The sequence below is a fragment of the Schistocerca piceifrons genome, chromosome 7, assembly GCF_021461385.2.
Source record: "Schistocerca piceifrons isolate TAMUIC-IGC-003096 chromosome 7, iqSchPice1.1, whole genome shotgun sequence".
NCBI lineage: Eukaryota > Metazoa > Arthropoda > Insecta > Orthoptera > Acrididae > Schistocerca > Schistocerca piceifrons.
In genome coordinates this window covers 107,823,193-107,837,812 of record NC_060144.1, presented here as the reverse complement: position 1 = coordinate 107,837,812, position 14,620 = coordinate 107,823,193, and the positions used below count along the sequence as shown (strand labels likewise).

General features: G+C 46.2%; 1 protein-coding gene across 1 annotated transcript in view; it reads left to right on the top strand.

The window, feature by feature from the left end:
- LOC124805488 (semaphorin-2A-like) overlaps positions 1–14,620 on the top strand; it is a 491,457-nt gene that overhangs the window by 384,294 nt on the left and 92,543 nt on the right. Inside the window, exons 7-8 of the mRNA XM_047266052.1 lie at positions 8,477–8,707; positions 11,612–11,848. Of these exons, the coding sequence (XP_047122008.1) occupies positions 8,477–8,707; positions 11,612–11,848 (468 nt within the window). The remainder of the gene's footprint in view (positions 1–8,476; positions 8,708–11,611; positions 11,849–14,620) is intronic.

The following is a 14,620-nucleotide window of genomic DNA, read 5'->3' as shown; positions in this document are numbered from 1 at the left end:
CCGGGGCACGTCTCGCGAGCTAATGCAAATAAACGGCGAGCCTGCATTTATTGGGGTCGTTACGCGCCGACTTAAGCCCCGCCCTCGTATATTGCCCGGCCGCCGTCGCCTCGCAGGGCTGTAAAATATACGATTATTACGCCAAATTTTTATCCGTTTCAAGGTTTTACTGCTCGCCAGAAATAACTTTACGTACGGCAGAGTGGGGCCATTAGGAGAAAGCAAGTCGCACTTTCTCGCGCCGCCGCCACCGCGCATTCGGGCCACGCGTGGGCGTTAAGGCGGCCGCACCGCCATTACCGGGAGCTGTTACTTTTATTGCGACAGCCCATTCCGGGCCCGCGGCGTACCCCAGGCGTGTGACCTATTACATTTCGCTCTTCTGCCTAACAGGGCGCCGTGCCATATACTCGGCAAGTATCTATTACAGTCTTCGAGAAAGTGTGTGTCATGTCACGTGATGCAGCTGCGGATACTTTATCAACTCCTATAAAAACGGATCAAGCATGCACGTTTTACGTTATTATCTTCCCTCTACTGCCATATGTTCTACACGTAATGCAGAACTTTATTGATCATATTTTCTAAAATAATTGTCTTTATTGACCTGATGACGCACAACCGTCCATTTTGCATCATCATTACGTTATGTCGTCTGTCATCTAGAAATGGTCGTTAACACATAATAGGAAAAGCCTTAAGTGGGGAAACCTTTTGCGTACCATTAAGTTCACACCCACCCATATACACTACTGGTCATTAAAATTGCTACACCATAAAGATGACGTGCTACAGAGGCGAAATTTAACAGACAGGAAGAAGATGCTGTGATATGCAAATGAATAGCTTTTCAGAGCATTCAAACAATGTTGGCACCGGTGGCGACACCTACCACGTGCTGACATGAAGAAAGTTTCCAACCGATTTCTCATACACAAACAGCAATTGACCGGCGTTGCCTGGTGAAACGTTGTTGTGATGCCTCGTGTAAGAAGGAGAAATGCGTACCATTACGTTTTCGACTTTGATAAAGGTCGGATTGTAGCCTATCGCGATTGCGTTTTATCGTATAGCGACATTGCTGCACGCGTTGGTCGAGATCCAATTACTGTTAGCAGAATATGGAATCAGTGGGTCCAGGAAGGTAATACGGAACACCGTGCTGGATCCCAACGGCCTCGTATCACTAGCAGCCGAGATGACAGGCATCTTATCCGCATGGCTGTAACGGATCGTGCAGCCACGTCTCGATTCCAGAGTCAACAGCTGAGGACGTTTGCAAAACAACAACCACCTGCACGAACAGTTGGACGACATTTGCAAGAGCATGGACTATCAGCTCGGAGACTATGGCTGCGGTTACCCTTGACGGTGCATCACAGACAGGAGCGCCTGCGATGGTGTACTCGACGACAAACCTGGGTGCACGAATGGTAAAACGTCATTTCTTCGGGTGAATCCAGGTTCTGTTTACTGCGTTATGCTGGTCGCATCCGTGTTTGGCGACATCGCGGTGAACGCACATTGGAAGCGTGTATTCGCCATCACCGTACTGGCGTATCACCCGGCGTGATGGTATGGGGTGCCATTCGTTACACGTCTCGGTCACCTCTTGTTCGCATTGACGGCACATTGAACAGTGGACGTTACATTTCAGATATGTTACGACCCTTGGCTCTACCCTTCATTCGATCCCTGCGAAACCCTACATTTCTGCAGGATAATGCACGACCACATGTTGCAGGTCCTGTACGGGCCTTTCTGGATACAGAAAATGTTCGAATGCTGCTGGCTCGTCACAATACGCCAGTCACTAATCTTGATGAACTGTGGTTTCGTGTTGAAGCTGCATGGGCAGCTGTACCTGTACACGCCAACCAAGCTCTGTTTCACTCAATGGCCAGGCGTTTCAAGGCCGCTATTATACGGCCAGATATGGTTGTTCTGGGTACTGATTTCTCAGGATCTATGCACCCAAATCGCGTGAAAATGCAATCACATGTCAGTTCTAGTATAATATATTTGTCCAATGAATACCCGTTTATCATCTTCATTTCTTCTTTGTGTATCAATTTTAATGGCCAGTAGTGTATTTAATGTAGATTAATGGAGCTTCCGGAGTACGTCTAGGTAACATATTTAAATGATTAACTTTGCAAGATCGCAGATTAATGTAAGCTCGAAATAAGCCATTGCCAATGTGAAATTCTGGTATAATAAATGACCAGCGTTGCCGTCAGAATGTTGAATGCAAGAATGCAGATGTCCACGCACTGCGTTGTACAGGTGCAGATGTCAGTTTGTGGAATGGAGTTCCATGCCTGTATCACTTGGTCAGCCAATACAGGGACGGTTAATGCGATCCGTGGATAACTATGAAGTTATCGTCCGATTGAGACAGATTTGGTGACGGAGCAGGCCAAGGCAATATGTCGACCCTCTGTAGAGCATGTTAGGCTATACGAGCGGTTTGTAGATCAACGTTATCCCGTTGGAAAACACCCCCTGTAATGCTGTTTATGAATGGCAGCACAACAGGTCGAATCACCAGATTGACTTACAGATCTGTAGTCAGGGTGCGTGGGACAACCACGAGAGAGTTCCGTGCTGTCATGCGAAATCGCACCTCAGCCCATAGCTCCAAGCGTAGGTCCGGTGTGCCTAGGCTGCATTCAGGTTGGTGGCAGGCGGTCACTTGGCTTCCTCCTAATCAACACATGCCCATCACTGGCACCGAGGCAAAACCAGCTTTCATCAGAAAACATAAGAGATATTTACCCTGCCCTCCAGTGAACTTTCACTTGACTCTACTGAAGATGCAAATGGCCGTGATTTGGTTTCAGTGGGATGCACGCTACTGGGCGTCTGGCTCGGAGATCTCCTTGAGCTAACCAATTTGTAACATTCATTATGTCAACTGGTGGCCGAATTGCTACTGCAGACGTAGTATAAATGGAACAGCATATGAGTGGTTTAAGTCATATCTATAGAAGCAAAAAGTCTCTTTATAGGCTTCAAGTGATTCAAAGGAGTTTGCCACTTCATCTAACTGGGGTGAAATTACATTAGGTGTTCCACAGGGTTCAATTATGGGTCCCCTTCTGTTCTTGATATATGTGAACGACATCCCTTCCTATCTGAAACAGGAAGCTGGTTTGAAACTGTTTGCTGATGATAAAAGCATAATTATTAATCCAGTAAAAGAAATTCCGATGGAAAATTATACAAATAATGTCTTTGGAAAATTACATTCAATTTTCTGCTGCAAAAAGTATAATTCCACCAATAAACATAACACATCAAAAGAAGTAAGTAGCCAGGGTAAAGCATACTAAGTTTTTGGGTGTACATATAGATGATAATCTTAATTGGAAAATTCATATTTTGGATCTCCTAAAGTGATTAGGTTTAGCAACTTTAGCAATCAGAATAATTGCCAATTTTGAGGATGTAGAAATTAGTAAGCTTTGCATACTTCCACTCTCTGATGTCATACAGAATAATATTCTGGGGCAACTCAACACTTAGGCAAAAAGTATTCACTGCTCAAAAGAAAGCAGTTAGAATAATGTGTGGGGTTCATAGTCGCACATCTTGTAGGCATCTGTTTACAAGGTTAGGAATTCTTACAACTGCTCCACAGTACATTTACTCAGTACAGACATTTTTTCTCAACAACATGAACCAGTTTAAAATGAACAGTGACATTCATGATTACAATACCAGAAAAAAGAAAGACTACACTATCCTTTACTTAATCTGTCTTTGGCACAGAAAGGGGTAAAATATGCAGCTATAAAACTTTTTGATAAATTACCAGATGAAATAAAATGTCTGACAGACAGCAGTTATAGTTTCAAAAACAAATTGAAATCACACCTCCTTGACAACTCCTGCTATACAATAGATGATTTCTTGAATATGAGTAAATAAATCTGGAGATTATTTGCATTTTGTGCCATTTAAGGGAATGGGATAGATAATAGAAATATTTCGGTATAACACTGTAATGTAAACAAAAAAAAAGAAAAGATAAAAACTTGTTTCCTGTGAGCATTTGTTGTGCATTTGACACGTTCCACATCATAACGGTTTTTCGGTGCTATTGATCAATGGAACTTCTAAGTAACTATGATGCGTCACAACCATATGTCGAACGTGATGGTCTTCCCTCTTGCTCATGCCACATGGTCGACAGGAGCCCAGTCTCCTTGCGACCGTCCATGGTCCTTACCATCGTTGCCAGTAACCATGTTCAGTGGCTACATTGAGTAAGGAGCATACAGCTTCTCGTAGCGATATTACACGACCTCTTTCAGATCAGCGAACTACAGATAGTGGCGTCTTCGTCATCTTAAAGGCATTTTTGACTAACATCAACACACAACTCCCGATCACAAAGGTTACTGACGCTCACGACGGCGTATTTAAAGCGAACCTACTGTGCATCTTCAAGCGACGCTACTAGCATCAATTCTACGCGACTGGTGTGAAATACGAATAGATGTCAACTCTCAGATGTAGGAAGACGGTTACCAACTTTCGTTTATCTCCCACAAATCCTTCTTGGTGTTGAGACTATATGATGGACTCCGGCAATACGGAAAACGTTCTCGAAACATGCATCGTGCTGCTCTGTCATTACGCGTCGTACTTGTAAGGAGCAGATACGAAAGTCAGCCAGCTGAAAACTTTTTTTATATGTGAAAGATATTTTTCGGGACATGAATCCTTACCAAATCTTTATCTACTATCTTTCTTGTACAGCCCCTAGAAGCCAGAAATGAGAGTTGTGGTACACTATATGTGCAGAGTGTTTCAAAGTCTTCGCATCAAAGCTCTAGGGGAACAACTTCTGTTAGAGACTAAATGTGCTCTGATGTTATCCGGTGAATATAGGCCTTCTTTAGTAGTTGTCGACCCTGGGTCGACGAAATATCAGAGAACCAGCTGTGCTGCATACTACCTACCCCAGTAAACCGATTTTCGACAAGAAAACCCTAACAATGTGTGTAAACGGAGAAAGGTATTTCAGAACTGAATCAGGAACTTTACTTTTGCTGGTCTTCCCCACCTGCTTAGCTGAGAGGGCAGCATAGCTGTCTGTCTCGCGGAGTGCAGCGGTGAAATTCTCGGTACTGCCAAGGATTTATCCCAGGTGGGAGGAGTGGCACAGGTTGCTCTCATACTCTTGTTTCCATCTAAGGAGCTGCTTGATTTAGAATTGGCGGCGGGTCCAGTGTGTGGAAAGTCGGGAAACGACCGGGAGAGCAGTGTGCTGGCTTCATATCCCTCTATGCCGCGTCGGAATGACACCGCGCAGAAGAGGAGGATAGAGTGGCAGGTCGACACTCCTAGGAGATTCACGCCCTGGAAGAGGTCTGTACAACTTCTTCATTCAGAGCAGATGAGTGGGTTATAGGCAACACATACGGTGTACCCAAGTCACGGAGTTCCTGCACTCTGCCACCTCTCAGGAGCATAACGCATACAAAAGGACACCTAGTGTCGCCGAGAAGCATCAGTGAACAATTTGTCATTAATAAAATTTGTTACCAAGCCATGATCTGTGTGTTTGTTGCGTTGTCTCATAAGTTCGTCCGCTCTTCGCTTTTCATTACAGTTCAGACACACAGGTCAGCAGCTACGACAGAGTGTGGTTGCTGGCTGCTCTGCTTAATTTCACACACAAGGTCGTGTACAATAGAATGAAATAAGGCGGATGGGCATTGTAAACAAACTACTTATTTCCTGCTCTATACACAATTATTGTCGACAGTATATTGTCATTTTTCTGGAAGCCTATAAATGCCACTCTTCCCATATGTGGGGGTTTTCAGTTCGGTGCCGGCCGGTGTGGCAGAGCGGTTCTAGGCGCTGCAGTCTGGAAGCGCGCGACCGCTACGGTCGCAGGTTCGAATCCTGCCTCGGGCATGGATGTGTGTGATGTCATTAAGTTAGTTAGTTCAAGTAGTTCTAAGTTCTAGGGGATTGATGACCTCCCATAGTGCTCTGAGCCATTTGATGAATTATTCGGGGTTTAGTCTGCAATCGTCCAAGAAGGTGAGGTGTTTGCCATTCAGGAAGTTCTGCAGGGAACTGAATAGAGGAACTGTATGTCCATTTCTTAGAGATGGTTGCGGGACTTGGCAGTTTGTTAGAGGATGTGCAATTAAACACTTTGAGTTGTCAAGTTTCCAAGCTTATTTTACTTGGCAACAAGTTTTAAAGTTTGACTACGCCACCCTCAGGCCGCTGACCGACTTGTAGGAAGAATATTCCTCGTTTGTGGTCAAAACAGGGACCAGCAATATTGTTATTAGTAGATTTTTGCTATAGTGATCATTTCAACCATCACCTACCGGCAGGTGATCGCCGAAGTGAATTCCTGCTGAGGTCATCGGTCCCTAGACTTACACGCTACTTAAAGTAACTTACGCTAAGGACAACACATTCACCCATGTCCGATGGAGGACTCGAACCTCCGTCGGGAGGGGCCGCGCAATCCGTGATATGGCGCCTCAAACCGCACGTCCCTTAACCTGAAAAATGAATTGCTGTAGAGTGAATGTTTGTGCAAGTTTCGTAGTGGTAGTACAAAGTGTGGTCAGCTGAGTTATTGTTATTCAGGCAGCCATAAAATGAGATACATATAACGTCTAGAGCATATTGTAACTCGTGGGTTCAGTGTATGGAAATGTACAACCAAACTACCACGGAACTTTCGAGCTTCTCTAAAGTTGTCATCTGTTTCTCCGGTGGGATTTCCCTTCTCCGCCGGAAGCAAAACTACACTACACTACTGGCCATTAAAATTACTACCCCTCGAAGATGACGTGCTACAGACGTGAAATTTAACCGACAGGAAGAAGATGCTGTGATATGCAAATGATTAGCGTTTCAGAGCATTCACACAAGGTTGGAGCCGGTGGCGACACCTACAACGTGCTGACATGAAGAAAGTTTCCAACCGATTTCTCATACAAAAACAGCAGTTGACCGGCGTTGCCTGGTGAAACATTGTTGAGATGCCTCGTGTAAGGAGGAAAAATGCGTACCATCACGTTTCCGACTTTGATAAAGGTCGGATTGTAGTCTATCGCGATTGCGGTTTATCGTATCGCGACATTGCTGCTCGCGTTAGTCGAGATCCAATGACTGTTAGCAGAATTTGGAATCGGTGGGTTCAGGAGGGTAATACAGAACGCCGTGCTGGATCCCAACGGCCTCGTATCACTAGCAGTCGAGATGACAGGCACCTTATCCGCATGGCTGTAACGGATCGTCCAGCCATGTCTCGATCCCTCAGTCAGCAGATGGGGACGTTTGCAAGACAACAACCATCTGCACGAACAGTTCGACGACGTTTGCAGCAGCATGGACTATCAGCTCGGAGACCATGGCTGCTGTTACCCGTGACGCTGCATCACAGACAGGAGCGCCTGCGATGGTGTACTCAACGATTAACCTGGGTGCACGAATGGCAAAACGTCATTTTTTTCGGATGAATCTAGGTTTTGTTTACAGCGTCATGAAGGTCGCATCCGTGTCTGGCGATATCGCGGTTAACGCACATTGGAAGCGTGTATTCGTCATCGCCATACTGGCGTATCACCCGGCGTGATGGTATGGGGTGCCATTGGTTACACTTCTCGCTCACCTCTTGTTCGCACTGACGGCACTTTGAAACGTGGACGTTATATTTCAGATGTGTTACGACCTTGGCTCAACCCTTCATTCGATCCCTGCGAAACCCAACATTTCAGCAGGATAATGCACGACCGCATGTTTCAGGTCCCGTACGGGCCTTTCTGGATACAGAAAATGTTCAACTGCTGCCCTGGCCAGCACATTCTCTAGATCTCTCACCGACTGATAACGTCTGGTCAATAGTGGCCGAGCAACTGGCTCGTCGCAATACGCCAGTCACTACTCTCGATTAACTGTGGTTTCGTGTTGAAGCTGCATGGGCAGCTGTACCTGTACACGCCATCCAAGCTCTGTTTGACTCAGCCCAGGCGTATCAAGGTCGTTATTACGGCCAGAAGTGGTTGTTCTGGGTACTGATTTCTCAGGATCTATGCAGCCAAATTGCGTGAAAATGTAATCACTTGTCAGTTCTACTTTAATATATTTGTCCAATGAATACCCGTTTATCATCTGTATTTCTTCTTGGTGTAGCAATTTTAATGGCCATAGTGTAAGTTACACAACCTAGCATTTTCTGCAGTACTGTGAAAAGACACAGCAGCAATAATCTTTTCATTACCAACTGTCCATGGAATGAAGCAAACAGTACAGTAAGAGTCATACGCTGTACACGGAAAGTCTGCAGACGAGTGGTGCGTAGTTCTCTTTGGATCAAACTATTCGAATGAATAAGGGGAAAATCATCGATTTGAAAACTTTCCTGAACAAACATGCATTGGTGTAAAAGTATGATTCTGTGAATGCCGCAATTGGCACTTGCCCGCAGAGCCGAACTTCGTGGGTTCCTTCGACGTGGGCGAGCACGTGCTGTTCTTCTTCCGAGAGCCGGCCATGGAGTACATCAACTGCGGGAAGCGAGTGTACTCGCGCGTGGCGCGCGTCTGCAAGCGCGACACCGGCGGCAAGAACATCCTCTCGCAGAACTGGGCCACCTTCCTCAAGGCGCGCCTCAACTGCTCCCTGCCCGGCGAGTTCCCCTTCTACTTCGACGAGATACGTGAGTACCCTTCGTCATCATATTTTAATAATTAATAATGCGACTAAAGGGTGGCATCATTTTCATCAGTACTTTATGTTTATTGAGAACTTTCTCTACTTATAGCAGCAATGACTAGTTTCAACTACATAGCCGTCAATTAAGGCCACGCAATTTCTAAACATGAGGCAGTTGTCACCCTATGTAAACAACCAAAATATCTTATCATGAGATAATCAGAAATCTGGTGAATATCATGTAAGCTTGAATCCTAAGGTAGAAGCTCAGCGTGTGTTCTGCATCTCTTATGGGATTTGTATGGCCTAACTTGGTCAATGGTGGTATGAATCAATGCTATTCTCAGCATGTGTACAATACTGTTGGAATTAATGTGGTCCCTCGAACATTTATAATAAGTATGGAACCAAAGATGAAAGAATACGAGGTGTGTAAATAAAGTAATGAGACTGATGGCGTAGTGTTCGATGCGGGGACACTGTTGATATCGGACTTGGAAAATCTGGAAATTTGTGGTAAGATCCTATGGGACCAAACTGCTGAGGTCATCGGTCCCTAGGCTTACACACTACTTAATATAACTTAAACTAACTTACGCTAGGGACAACACACGCATTCATGCCCATGGGAGGACTCGAAACTCCGACGGGGGAGGGGGGGCCGAACCGCGCGAACCGTGGCAAGACGCCTAAGATCACGCGGCTCGGACTTGGAGGAGGACATGGGAATACTTTTTTCTTTTTACTATCGAAGAAAGTTTTGCTTGTGCTGTCAATGAGAGCAATGGAGACGGACCAGATTTTGCTTCAGACTTGGACACAACTCAATGCAGACGATTAAAAAATTCTACTTGCCTACGTAGAGAGTGTTTTGTCAAGGGCCCAGACGTTTAGGAGGTTTAAGGCGTTTGCAGGACGGAGCAGTCAATTGAAAAATGAAGCTCGCAGTGGATAGCCTTCGATTTCAAGAACTCATGCAAATGGCGACGGTCTAGGATCTTGTGAGTGCCGATTGTCGTTTGATAGTCACAATGATTGAGGCAGAGTTGAATTTAAGTCACACCAACGTTCATCAGATATTAACCAATTAACTGGGAATGAGAAATATCTGCTCAAATCTACTTCCGACAAACCTCTTTCGGGATCTAGAGGACATGTGGAAGAATAGATTCGTAGACTTCATGCAATCGACTGAAAACCATTCCCATTTTCTGGAACGTGTCATTACCGGTGACGAGATTGTAAACACACCTCAACGAATGTCGCATTGGGGCTCAGGATAACATTGCAGTGACTGTGACTGAGCAACTGAAGTTCATTCCAATACCCGAGTTATAGCACGGATATGAGGAGTGGAAGAATCGTCTCCAGTGTATGGCTTTGAAGGCGGCAATGGTCAGTTGTTATTCAAATAGAAACGGAGAAAAAAGTCAGTTACATTACTTTGTTTACACACCTCGTACATTACGGAAGCTACACTGATCAGCCAGATCTATTATCGATATAAACCCATCCAGGCAATAGCAGCGTCACCTGGTGAGGAATGACGTCTAGTAAGATACACACGGTGGATGTAGTATTAGTGGGCGTGTCCGTGTACGGAATTTGGAAGGCGCACGATCTATCTGAGTTTAATCGAGGGCAGATTGGGATGGCCCGGAAGCTCCACACCAGCATTTCGGAAACCGCACGACCCTTAGGGTGTTGGTGCAGCGCTGTGGAGCGTGTCTTTAACACGTGTTGGAACCAGGGTGAAACGTCTATATGCCGTGGGGTTGGGCGCCCACTCCTCATTACAGATATGGGACGTCATAGGCTGGGCAGACTGGTAAAACAGGACGGCGGCGAACTGTTTCGGAATTAACGTCAGGCTATAAAACTGAGCAGAGCAAATATGTGTCTGAACACACAGTGCACCGAACGCTCCTAATGGCGAGCCTCCGCAGCCGACGTCCCATGCATGAGCCGATGTTAACACCACGACTTCGGCAACTACTACTGAAATGAGCGCGTGACAATCGGCAGTGGGCTTTGGCGAAGTTGTCTGATGAATCCTCTTACCTTCTTCATCATGCTAATGGGAGGACGCTAATCCGTTGTCTTCCAGAGGAACAGCGCCCGAACACCTGTACTGCGGGGCGAGACAAGTTGGCGCTGGTTCCATTATGCTGTGAGGAACATCCGTGATATCCAGTGGAGCTCGTGCAAGGCCACCATGATGACCAAGGAGGATCGTTCGATGAATGCAGGCCAGGTATACTCATTCATGACGATCATGTTTCCCGACGGCAGTGGCATGTTTCAAAAAGATAATGCACCTTGTCACAATGACGGCAGAGGAATGTTTTAGAAAGATAATGCACCATGTCACAATGCCAGGCGTGTGATGGCATGGTTCGAGGAACACATTGGTTAGTTCCAGTTGGTGTGTTGGCCCCCCAACGCACCAGATCGGTACTCGATCGAACACATCTTGGAAGTAACCGAACGTGGAACGTGCTGAGTCGGGGCTCATCGCCCTCCTCTCCGGAAATTACGGGAATTAGATGACCTTTGTGTGCAGATGTGGTGCAAACACCTCCAGTGACCTATCAAGGCCTCACTGCTTCGTCGCCGCTGTTATCCGTGCAAAAGGTGGTCACACCGGCTATTAGGTAGGTGGCCATAATGTTCTGGCTGATTAAGTGTAAATGTTAATGCCCTTCCGTTGGAGACAATCTTCTTACTCCATAAAATAATTCCCTTTGTCATAGCCACGTCAAGTGGGAATTTTCATTCGACCTTTCCATGACATTCTCCCACCGCTTCATCTTGACAGAACCTAATTGACATTAGTCTAGTGAGCTTGATTTTTGTCTGACCTGTCAAATTTTATTATTATTTCAAGTGAAATGTCTTCCTGGTTCAGAGGACGTGTACAGGATCCCCGGCGAGGGGTCGCGCTTCTACGCGACGTTCACGACGGCGAGCACCGGCTTGGTTGGGTCTGCAGTCTGCGCCTACACTCTCCGTGACGTGCAGCAGGCGTTCCGCGGCCGCTTCAAGGAGCAGGCGACCAGCAGCTCCGCCTGGCTGCCCTTCCCCTCCGGCAAGGTCCCGGAGCCACGGCCCGGCGAGTGCGTCAACGACACCCAGACCCTGCCTGGTCAGTGCTGCCTCACCACTAATGACGACACTGTGCCAATATTACCCACTACACAAGGAATACAGCTGTTCAGTCAGCAAACTCACCCATCCAAATGTTACTCACCATTGTCTCACTGTAAATATTACAGCCATGTTGGTGACCTATGATTAAATCGGAATAGAGAACCAATCGACCTGAAGACAGTTATCGAGAATGTTAACGCCGACCTGTTTGCATTATGCAATAATGGGTAGAGAATATAGGATTGACGCTCAACCCATCCAAAACCACGTGGTCCTGGATAGTCATTCTATCCACACTAGCCAGAAATTCCTCTAAAAATGACAAATATATGGTGATTCAAAAGACTGGGCAGAAACTGAAGGAGCTGACAGAGCAGTCGTCACACAACAACTGTGGAAAAAAACTTACGGTCTATAAAGTAATCTTGTGCCACAGACAAGTAGGAACTTTCAGTAACAACAAGAATAATCAATACATACGCATCTTACGTTCATAAAAGGTAATGTATTATTTACTCTTAACAATGTTGCACATCACGGAAGGTGTTGAAAATGGAGACAAACGCCTTCAGTAGGGGCATAACATATTCGAAGAAAATCCAGGTGTGCTCTACCAAGTATGAAAATCATTTCACGAACCTCACAGACACAGTAAGTGTACAGGTGCGAAATGTTTCTTCTTCGGAAATTGATGTTACGTACACGAACGAGTCTGCTAATATGCCCCACAACAAATAAATCAAGGGGTGTTAGATCAGCGGGACAAGGTGATCAAGCAATTGGACCTCATCTTCCGATCCAGCGTCTGGGATATGTGGCACTGAGTTCGTCACGTACTTTCACAGGGAAGTGTGCAGGTGCTCAGCCGCGCGGGATTAGCCGAGCGGTCTCAGACGCTACAGTTGACGCTTGAAACATCCGACGTTCAGTTGCGTGTTGTAACAAACACGGGCCACTGTCGGCGAGCAGCATCTGCAGGGACATGTTTACGATGACGGCCGTGTTTACGAGTGTGGCTGTAGTGCACTGCTGTGGTTTGGTCTAGCTGTCGCAGTGTCCGCATGTAGCGCTTGCTGCTATTATTACTCTGCATTCGTCTCCGCACGCAGACCAACTGTAGTACACCGTTTTACCAGACGTCTGTGATAGTGTAGTGTTGTAGGAACTGTGACCATGGTGTATTCGAACTCTGAAAAGGTGGAGATGATACTCATCTATGGCGAGTGTCGGCGAAATGCAGCAGACGCCTGCAGGGTGTATGCACAACGGTACCCGGACAAAGAGCATCCAACGTGCCGCACATTGCAAAACACCTACCGCCAACTGTATGCAACAGGTGTGGTCGTAGCACGCAAACGGGTCCGTAACAGGCCCGTCACAAGAGAAGCGGGTGCAGTTGGTGTGTTAGCTGCTGTTGCCATGAACCCACACATGAGCCGGTGGACTGAATCAAAGTAGTGTCATGCGCATACTGCATCGTCACCGCTTTCACCCGTTTCATGTGTCGCTACATCAGCAATTACATGGTGATGACTTTAATCATCGAGTGCCATTCTGTCAATGGGCATTAACAGAGAATGCGTTGCAGTTCTACCTGTTTACCGATGAAGGGGGTTTCACAAACCACGAGGCAGTAAATCTACGGAACATGCATTACTGGTCCGTGGACAATCCTCGCTGGCTCAGACAAGTAGAGCGACAGCGATCGTGGACTGTAAATGTATGATGCGGAATCATTGGCGACCACTTCATTGGTCCTGACTTCATTGCAGAGGGCCAAACAGCTGCAACATACATCGCGTTTCTACAGAATGATCTGCCAACGTTGCTCAAAAATGTCCCACTGGAAACGCGTCGACGTATGTGGCATCAGCATGATGGTGCACCTGCACATTCCGCAATTAACACTAGGCTGAACCTTGACAGGATGTTCGACGGGCGTTTCATAGGACGTGGAGGACGCATAAATTGGCCAGCCCGTTCTCCTGATCTTACACCTCTGGTCTTCTTTCTGTGGGGTACGTTAAAGGAGAATGTGTACCGTGATGTGTCTACAGCCCCAGAGGATATGAAACAACGTATTGTGGCAGCCTGCGGCGACATTACACCAGATGTACTGCGGCGTGTACGACATTCATTACGCCAGAGATTGCAATTGTGTGCAGCAAATGATGGCCACCACATTGAACATCTATTGGCCTGACATGTCGGGACACACTCTATTCCACTCCGTAATTGAAAACGGAAACCACGTGTGTACGTGTACCTCACCCCTCATGGTAATGTATATGTGCGTCAGTGAAAAAGACCGATAAAAAGGTGTTAGCATGTGGACGTAATGTGCTGTTCCAGTCTCTTCTGTACCTAAGGTCCATCACCGTTCCCTTTGGATCCCTACGTAATTCGGTGCTCTCCGATACACACGATCGAACAGCGGAGGAGTGGTACTCAAGCGTCAACTTTAGGTTACAATATCTCCGGATGTAATTAACATTTTACAATGCAACAAACGGCACTGATTACGTATTTGTTTATATGTTCAGATGTGCTAACAAAACTAACTTGGTTCCATTTAAAAAAAACGTAGGTTTGTGTTAAAAAACATACTTCCGTGCATTTTTGTATGGTTTGTATTAAACAATTACACTAGCCCCTCTCCTCACGTTCGGTCTGTGGAATCGGTTCGTCAGTATTTGATGTGGTTTACGAAATATATCCAGCGGTAACGCTAGGTGACTCACCCTGTATATATATATATATATATATA